A 10,088-nucleotide genomic window follows, 5' to 3' on the forward strand; every position below is an offset into this window, starting at 1 on the left:
TTTTGGTTGACATAGTAATATAAGGTTTTGTAAATCCTAAAAAGATCAAAAGGTAGAGTTTGATTCTTGAGAGCATGAACAACCACATATACTGAAATGAATTAGTTTTTTATTCAAAAGGGTGAGAAAATATTCTTGGTGTAAATGCATAGTAAATATTAGTGGCCTAGAAGGGTCCTATGCTGGTTTAAGATCTAGTTTGGAACAAGACAGAGGCTTTCACCATAGCCTGCTTAGTAATAAATTGGACAACATGCACGATGATGGCTATTCTTCAAGTAATAATCTGGTGCTTAACATGTATCAGCAACAACAGGTATCTTTCATTGCTTTTATCATTTCAGCTTTTCTAATTTTGGATTTTATTTCAATTTTCAAGTATTAATTAGTGGCGTATGATCCTTGGTAACTTTCTGCGATCTTTAAGTTAATAACTAGATAATTTAGCATAACTTTAGTTATTTTAATAACTGGCTAATTTAGCATAATTTTAAAATAACTGTTAGAATTCTATTGTGGTTCCTGAGCAGTCAGAAAAATTGCATGTACCCATAAAGAAACTAATGTCTGTCCATATTTGTCATGTTTTTAGGTAGCTGTAACACAGTTTATTTGTCCATGCAAGGTGAAGAAATATCTAGTTTTGTCCAATATAAGTGAATCTATATCACTTGAAAACAAGGTGAAATGGTATGAGAAAAGATTTTCCACAGCGGCTGAGGGAAACATGACAATCAAATTAAGTGGAATGTTAATTTTGGTTGGTTCATGGAACTTAGAACTTGAACATGTAAATGATATACTTAGCAATGCAGAGTTGATGGCAGAAAATTTTGTGTTGGATCAAACAGATAAAGTCATAATGCCAAATCTGTTTGATGTGTTGGAGACAGACTAATGAGGCAGAAAACTACAAAAAAAAACTCTAAGCTTGAGAGGAAGGCTTTATTTGACAAGTGAATGCATAGAATCAAGATATGAGAAAGCTTTTGTTGGGAGCTCCAAAGCATGGGCTAGATGGATGATATCAGTTAAGAGGAAAAGCAGGTGTTACGAGTCTAATGTCACATTAGGTAGCACAGCAAACTCAATGTAATATTTAAGCTAGCCATGAAACTCTCTCACCTAAGACTAGTTTTTTTAGTTGGACTCTCTTTATGTACTTAAATCCTAACATCAGGTTGATAGAAGAATTGTACAAGGAAGTGCTTGGCTTTAAAAGCATGGAAGAAGATGTAATTGTAGATAAGCTTCTTAGCAAGGACATGAGCACCTGATTGGGTACATAGCTTCACTTTAACATTGGGACTTTGAAGAGGGTTTAGATGTTAAGCTTGACATAGTAACCTATTTGATTAATGAATTGGTTTCTGATTTGTTGCTTGGTTAATCCCTCACATTTTCCCAATGCATAAATATATATTCAAAATAGACTAAAATCTTGTAGGACTAGGACTTGTTGTTGCTTAAATATATATACATACGCGCAAGTGTAAACATGGTTGACTTTGTATCATTCTAGTTATTGAAGCAAGAATAGATATCGTTAAAATCATCCTATAAGGAAACAATTCATCCTTAAGGTGAGAGTAGAGTGGAATAGGGAATCACACTTTTTATGGGTCAATGTGTATTTTATTGTTGATCTAGTGCACATTTATTCTTTTGATTATAATAAAATTATATTTTTATCATTGAAAATAAATGCAAAAATATATATTTGTCTGAAAGGATCCTTGTTCACTGTCTACTTGTCATGCATGTCATGACTATCAATAAGTATTTAGTAACCACTTGTCGCTTATTACAACATCTCATGTGGTTGCTTCCTTATTTCATTGATTTTTTAAGCCCATTTTCCTATCTGTCACTCTATATATATTATCGCGATAGTCATTATTTAGGTTTTTCTTAACATGTCCATCATCATCTGTTTAGAATTAATATTGCTTTAGCAAGTGCTTTTAAGTATGAGAATAATTTATTTCTTCACACTAGATAACTTATCTTTTCCAGTCAGTAAAAGTATGACATGTATATTATTTTGTTTAGTTTTAAAAATACTTTTTCTATAAAATGATGAAATATGATACACGTCATAATTTTACCTGCAGAAATCATTTATTTCCTTATAGTATAAGATACTTTATTCTTTTTATCTATATTATTTAAAGAATATGTAACGAAGAAGTAAATATAGAAAATGCAAAATTACTTATTTAATGTTTTGCAAGGTTCTTTATTTTTGAAATTTTAAATGCGTTCATTTTAAATAAAAAATATGTATCTCTCGAATCACATCTCATTTAAAAGCAAAAAAATGGAAACAAAATTATTGAACTATCTTGAACATTCAGGAGGTCATAGTTCCATTATAGCTTGAAAAATATATACACTATTCACATAGAGGAATGAGCATGAAGATGTGTCCATAAAAGAAGCATTACTCATAAATATCACACATAAAATAACTAAGTTTTTATCCAAGAAAGTGAGGCCGGCTATATAAAATGATCAACACATAATTTCTATGATAAATTATATTTATTGATAAAACATTAATCTCTAAGCATTTCTTTATTATTTTTATATAGTTTTTCTTAATCTTTCTCTAGGAATTAAATTTGCTTACATTTGATATACCCTTCTTATAAAACTTCTATCAATTTTCTACACACATGTAGGACGAACTAAGACTTAATTCTACCATTTTTTCTACAAAATATCTTTCAATACATTCATTTATAATAATATTATATCTAATATGCTCAATCATCTAATACAATATTTTAATCTTTACTACATAATGTCTATTTGACATTTTATCCATCAACATATAGTAACATATAACATACATTGCATGTCTTATAAACTTCCAGTAAAACATTCCCATAAGTGATATATTTTTAACACGTCAAACATTCCATCATTTCATCCAACCTACCTCAATTCTATCGTTTTAGGTGTTAATTTTTCCATGCATCAATCAAACATAGAAATAGTACTGATGTGGATGTTTAATCAGATGATTGGACAGCTTCCCTAAAGTATCATTTCACACTTCTACTGAAAGCTCGATTATTAATTAATTTTCAATCGGATAAGAACAACTATAGTTTTTAGATTTAGACTTCGGTATTACCAGATTATTAGGAAAGAGAGGCAAAGGATATAAATCAACTTGTCATAGAGAATAATTAACCTAAAATAATCATAGTAAACCAATTAAATATATCAAGCTTACCCTTAAGGGAGTGGTGGCGTAGTTGAAGAGATTATTAAATTTCCAGTGGAGACTCACAGTTCGATTTCTCCAAAAAAGTATCGGTGGATAGAACAAGTCTGATCAATGGATTATTTTTATGCAGAAAAATTAAATTGTAATCAAATTCCAACTTAAATTAATATTAAATTTATAAATATAATATTTATGTACTATAAAATAAATATATATATAATCAGTATATCATTTACTAATAATTTACATTATCTTTTTTGAAGATTCAATAATAATTAGATGATAATGTATAAAACCCATAATCTATCATTTTATATTTTTTTTTTCTCAAAATTTATTTATCAAGGTCCAAACTTAATTCTAATAGCTGATTAGCTTCTGGTTGACATAGTTATTTAATGTATTGAGGTAGGGTAAGAGTTTGTAGCTAAATAAAAATGTATATAAAATAATTATATATTTCACTTATAATAATATTCATCTTCAAAAAAGTTACAATAATATTATCTTGAAAAGTATTTTAATGGGGAAATTTAATAAATCACTTCCCAATAAAAAACTTATTTTTGTATAATTCCTTATTTTGTATTGCATTTGCTTATATAAGTTATCCTAACTATTTTTTAAAGGGATTTTGTTATAATTAGTTTTTACTTTTCGGATTAAGAAGCCATAAAAGGATATGATCTATTAAAAAAATATGTGTATAATATTTTAATTCAATAAAATAGTTCACCTCTCAAAATAACTAGTGATAATAAATCCCATTTATAAAAATACTATATATTCACAATAAGCCAATAAGACAAAAAGCACATGCTTGTAAGTAACCAAGTCTCATTTTGATTGGGAAGATACAAGCCTTCCTTGATAAGCAAATAGTTAATTCTACATTGCCACCCACTCACTCATATTCTTTTTTGTTTCTTGGGTCCGGAGATAACTGAAATGAGAATCTCCTCTCTATGATATTTATAGTCTACATATTATTAGTATGCTATGCATCTTCTTTCTAAATCATTTTTAAGTACTACTATTGGTATAAGAAAGAAAGATAAGTTTTTATTGAGAAAAGAAAATGATTTTAGCAATTATTTGGTTTTGTTTTACCGATACAGATAATAGGTGAATTTAGCTATTTAAAGATGATGGAGTCATTAACTAATTCAACTTTATAAATAAATTTGTCAATATATTAGTTTCTCAAATATTATATTTATTAGTTATTACCAATAAAATTAAAAATAATAAGGATGAGAATTGTGCATCTTTCCAGCTAATAAATAAGTGTTGATTTTAATACACAGATATTAATACACGTTATATATTAATGAATTATCTTATTTAATGTGATAATTGTGAAATTTAACTTTTCATAAAATTTAGTTGTCTGATAGTCATCAACTTAGTTCAGGGAAGATCATATCTATTAATAATAGAGGGATTAAGCTTGTGACGAATATAATATTTGAAAGTTCACTACAATGACAAACTTTTTTGTTGAAGAATTAAGTTTGTGATAAACTCGATAGTGAACATAATCTTTGATGAATTAATCATTTTCTTTAAAATACTAAACCCAAAACACTGAAATCATGACCAAATTAACTATTAATTACTTTCCATAATAGTTTACTCTTTATATTTTAATCAATGTATAAGACACGGGTAAAAAATAGTAATAACTTAATTGTAAGATGGTACATCAAAGTACTCGCTATTAGGATCCTATGGCAAGAGTTAGATCCTCCATGCTCACAAGCTACTCGGGTATACCTACGCCCCACTTTTTCAATGCTTCTCATTCACTCCATTCATATTTTTATGATATAATTTTAAGTTTCAGCCTTTTGCACTCTTTTGAGGATAATGACCACATGTTCTCAATTGTGTCTTATTCCATATTTCAACTTTGTCACATTTTATACATGAATAAAAGAAATTTTTAAAAAATAATAAGTCATATTTTGATTAGTTTAGAATATGAAATTGAACATCGTTCGAGATAGATGATCCCAATAGGTTAGATTTTAAGTTTTCAACGTGCATGTCATTAGTTCATAACTAGTAACTAGAATATATATGGTTGGTACTTGGGGGAACCAGTTTTGTTAAGGAAAAAAATGAGATGATCATCCTCATTTTTTTACATGCCAATAATAATTCATTTTGTAAGTGAAAATTTAATGTTTCTGCCCCGTCCTATTTCAATATCTGTGACAAGTTTATTTTCTAATTTTCATTCTCAATGATTTAACTTTTTTTCAAAGAAAATAGAACATATTCATATGCCCATTTCTGGTTTATTTTTAAGTCAATGCTTAAAGTAGGATTATGTCAAGCTACCCTGTAATTATTTAAACAGGAAGATTTACACGATTTTTATAATTGGATAAACAAATAGAATCTTATTTAATTTTTTTTTACACAGCTCGGTAAATAAATTACCATCTTTTTCTTCCTTTGTAACAAAAAAATTACCAACTTTTAATGTTCACATTTTGGTTCCTATAGCTTCTTATTATAATAAACAAATTGTTTAAAAATATAACTCATTATGGATATATATGCACATAAAAATCTGACGTTATTGCAGCTCTAAAATTTAAAAATAGTTAAAATTCACATATCAAATAGTGTTCATGTTTTTATGTACGTCTTGTTTTGATATTTTATACTATGATTTTTTGTACTAGAACACAACATAACAATTACATGTGGGAAATTAACTGAAATAGCCAACAAATATTGGCCTTCATGACCATATATTATATATATACATAAGATAGAACATCACCTCCAACAAATGATATCCATAAAATCAATCATAACAAAAACATTTACAATAATTAACCATAAGTAAAAAAATCAAACATAAATATAATTAACCATACAAATATTATTTTATCAGTATAGTCAAACCTAAAATTTAAATAATACAATTCTTTGATTTCACCGATGCATTGCACATACTCATAACTAGTTTTAAACATAAAACAAAATCCAAATAAAATCTAACATTTTTTAATATAAAAAATGAACAAAAAGTTAAAAATAAAAAGTCCAAGGACACATAGTTGGATAGCACGAATCATCATCATCCTTGAGTCGTAGTATATTATCATATACTGTTGTAGGTCCAAAAATAAACGGAAGTGAAACATAATATATATGATGTGACAAACTTTGTGGACAAAATATAATATATCTTCTGTTACATAAAAAAATATAAATACTAATAAAATATTGATTTAATAATATAAAGTCTCAGTAGAATTTTATGACTACGAAAAGTTTAAAGGTTCAATTCCTGAAAATAACATTTATTAAAAATCATAACAATCATATAATTGAAAAGAAATTAAAAGATTAGAAAATATATTTGATAGCCATTATTAGTAATGATAAATAAGATGGGCAATTCATCCAATCTTTTCACTTTCCTATATTTATTACTTCTATTGTTGCACTCCCCACACTCTCTCACTCATTGACATCCAAACCAAAGGGTTACCCTCTCAACTCTCAACACAATAATAATGGACCTTCTTCAACCAACCACCACCACTACCACCACCAATAACCTCGAAGATGAACCCACTCTCTCTCCTTACTACCAAGACTTCGACAGTACCTGTTCTACCCCTTACGTCAGCGCCCCTTCCAGCCCGGCCCACGCTCCTCCCATACCCGGCTATTATTACAGCGCCCCCGCCAGCCCAATGCACTTCTCCATAAACACCTCTTCTTCATTTTCATCCTCTTATCAAAACACTAACACTAACACTAACACTAACACCGTTCCTTCTTCTGATTTCGAATTCTCGGCCCGGTTCGGCTCCACCGGTTCAGGAGGGCCCGGTTTAATGAGCTCGGCTGATGAGTTGTTCTTAAACGGTCAGATCCGGCCCATGAAGCTCTCAACTCACCTCGAAAAACCTCAACTTCTTTCTCCATTACTGGATCTAGAAGAAGGAGAAGAACATGAAGAAGAAGAACAAGACAACGAGATTGTTGTTGTACGAGGTAGAGATCTGAGACTTAGAGACAAGTCGATGAGGAGAAGAACCAGATCTATGTCTCCTCTTAGAAACAACACGCATTTGGAGTGGATAGAGAAAGAAGATAACAAGAATAATAACGATTCATATGAAAATGAAAGAGATAAAGTGGTGGAAGAGAGAACAATACCTTGCGCTTCAGCTTCGTCTTCTCGTTCTTCTTCAGCTGGAAGAAGCTCGAAGAGATGGATTTTCTTGAAGGATTTTCTCAGAAGCAAAAGTGAAGGAAGGAGTAATAACAAGTTCTGGTCAACTATTTCGTTTTCTCCAACAACCAAAGAGAAGAAAACGAATAATCAAAATGTCAATAATACCCTGAATTCAAAGGAGGAATATAAAGAGAGTCAAAAAACGAAAGGGAATGGGAAGAAAATGAGTGGAAAACCAATTAACGGAGTTAGGAAGAGACCATCGTTGCATGAGTTGCACTACAAAGCAAACAGGGCTCAAGCTGAGGAGTTGAGGAAAAAGACGTTTTTGCCCTATAGACAGGGTCTGTTAGGGTGCTTGGGATTTAGTTCAAAGGGTTATGGGGCTATGAATGGCTTTGCTAGAGCCCTAAACCCTGTTTCCTCCAGGTAAATTTGTACATGCCTGGATTTTAATCAAATTGTAAATATCATATTATTATTATTTTAATGATTTATCATTTTGGAATCACTTAGCTCCATGATTATGATGATGTATAACTTCATTTGGTGGATGGTACTACTAAGTATATTCCTCATGAGTAGAAACAAATCCCTTCGGGGTTGTTTCTCTGAACAAATATCGCTCATATGAATCAAAATCTTTCTTGTTGGTCATCTGGAAATTTAGGGGCCGGTGGTGAAATATGATTATGAATGTATCTTTATTCCCCATTGTCCTTCTTGATGATGCTCTTACAGCATACAGCAGTTTACTATTTTACAATAATTACTGTGTAGTGATTCTAGCTTATATGTTATTCACACGTGGCCCTTATTTATTTTTGTTATTTTATTATCATTCTCTATATTTATGATCTATGGTTAAATCAGGTCTAACGAATTGTTTTATCCTGATGGTGCTTGCTTGCCATTTATCACATTAATTATCTATTTAAAAAATTAATCATATATTTCTTGACCAATCCAAATTGCACAAGGAATTGACCTAGAGAAATCAAATGATATTAATGGAATTTCTCTTACCCCTAATTCGGTAAATCCTTATGGCTAAATTAGGTCAATGTCTTTATCATGATAATGATGTGCTTATATAGTTGAAAATTCAACCATTGGTTTGGAACTCTAAATTATTGTGAAAAAGGTGACTATTACAGAACCCACGTGGTGTGAGGAGACATCTTAGTTGGTTTAGGCCCCAGAAGCTAAAACCCTCAAATCACAATTGAAAAATGTCCGTGTTTTTTGTTTGCAGATTTCGTGTCCTAAGCTTTTTGTTGTATATATAATTGTATGAGATAGTTGTCGGGATTATGGCAGAAAATGTGAGGATCAAATTTGCCCATTGTATTTTTGGAGGGTGCAAATGGGGTTAGCGCTATAATCATGCCATGATGATAGAATCCATATATGGATTTAGGAAAAAGATTTTTGCTAATGTTTGTGGGACAAAGACGTTGACATAAAGTAGATTCAGATTATTTGACATCCACCTTTTTAATAAGTTGAAATCATTGAATGGAACTCGATCTTTTTTTTGGCTTGAGGAATGGAAACTCATGTATTCGACATGTTCCATTTTCTTTTTGGTTGCTTCTATATTGGTCTCTTTTTTGTAAAACTATTTTAAACATTCCCGTTGCTCAGTGCACCGAGTTTTCTTACTTGTTATCCCACTGCTTTTGTAGGATTTGTTAGCTGTTACTGAGGCTGGGAATTTTTTTGAAGAGTGAATCCCCACTCATAGACAAATAATTAAGTGTGTACTAATTTGATACCAGTATTAAGAGATCTTGAATGAGTTGAAATAGTATAAGATGTTATAAAAATGTTAAAAATAACTAATTTAAACTAATGATATTTTTAGGACAATTTTCAAATTTTTAAAGATTAAATTGACACATGTAAAATTTTCGTGAGGAAATAATTATTTACTCATTTTAAAATGGTGCCAATAGCTTTCAGATGAATAAGACTGGGAGGCCCCAATTCCTTTAATGAGTAATTTGGACTTTGTACCATGAATCATGGATGTAAAATTAGATAGTAAAATATTTTGGATGCAGTGGCACATCGAGTCATTTTAGGACGATAGAATTTTTTATCCCAGCTTACAGTGTCAAAACATACGGCAATCAATCTCACCACACATAATAGTATATTTCTGGATATCTCCTCACTCTTTTTGGAGATTTAAAGTGACTTTATACGATTAGACTTTTTAACAAGTTATAGTAAAGAATCAATAATAAAAAAGACAATATATTTAAAACAATTATTTATAATGTTCACCCTTCTGTTTCTGTTAAATAACAAGCTAGCTGGCACCTGCCTGTAACCTAGGATTCCTTGTTTGCGTTTATGGCTCTTCTAACCAGCTAGCCTGTACTTGCATTACTTTGCCCACCTTATTCATTATTCATTTTTTTGGTCCCAAAATCTGCATTTTCCTTCTCTTTTTATAAGAAAAATGAAATATTATAGACCATCAAGGTTATTCAACCCTAATACAAAATGATAAGTTAAAACACAAGTAAATTGATTTAACACCTATTTGTAAAACAAACCCTCAACCAGTATCAAGCATGAATTTTAATCAAGTACATCACATACACATTATCAAACACCTCAATATTAAAA

At 30.1% G+C, this 10,088-nt stretch overlaps 1 protein-coding gene across 2 annotated transcripts; it reads left to right on the forward strand.

Annotated features, from left to right (window-relative positions):
• LOC109346217 lies at window positions 6,685-8,215 on the forward strand. 2 transcript variants are annotated; one of them, XM_019585649.1, is made up of 2 exons: window positions 6,685-7,667; window positions 7,698-8,215. In XM_019585649.1, exons 1-2 carry the CDS (start codon window positions 6,778-6,780, stop codon window positions 7,879-7,881), a joined length of 1,074 nt encoding a protein of 357 aa, XP_019441194.1. In that variant the 5' UTR covers window positions 6,685-6,777; the 3' UTR covers window positions 7,882-8,215. The 2 variants fall into 2 exon arrangements, with proteins under 2 accessions (XP_019441194.1, XP_019441193.1); XM_019585648.1 differs by having other exon boundaries at window positions 6,686-8,176.

This window comes from Lupinus angustifolius, chromosome LG04 (genome assembly GCF_001865875.1).
Source record: "Lupinus angustifolius cultivar Tanjil chromosome LG04, LupAngTanjil_v1.0, whole genome shotgun sequence".
NCBI classification, from domain to species: Eukaryota; Viridiplantae; Streptophyta; class Magnoliopsida; order Fabales; family Fabaceae; genus Lupinus; species Lupinus angustifolius.

Excerpts from the sequence above, each read along its gene's own strand:
- LOC109346217 (XM_019585648.1), top strand. The coding sequence starts at position 6,778 with ATGGACCTTCTTCAACCAACCACCACCACTACCACCACCAATAACCTC.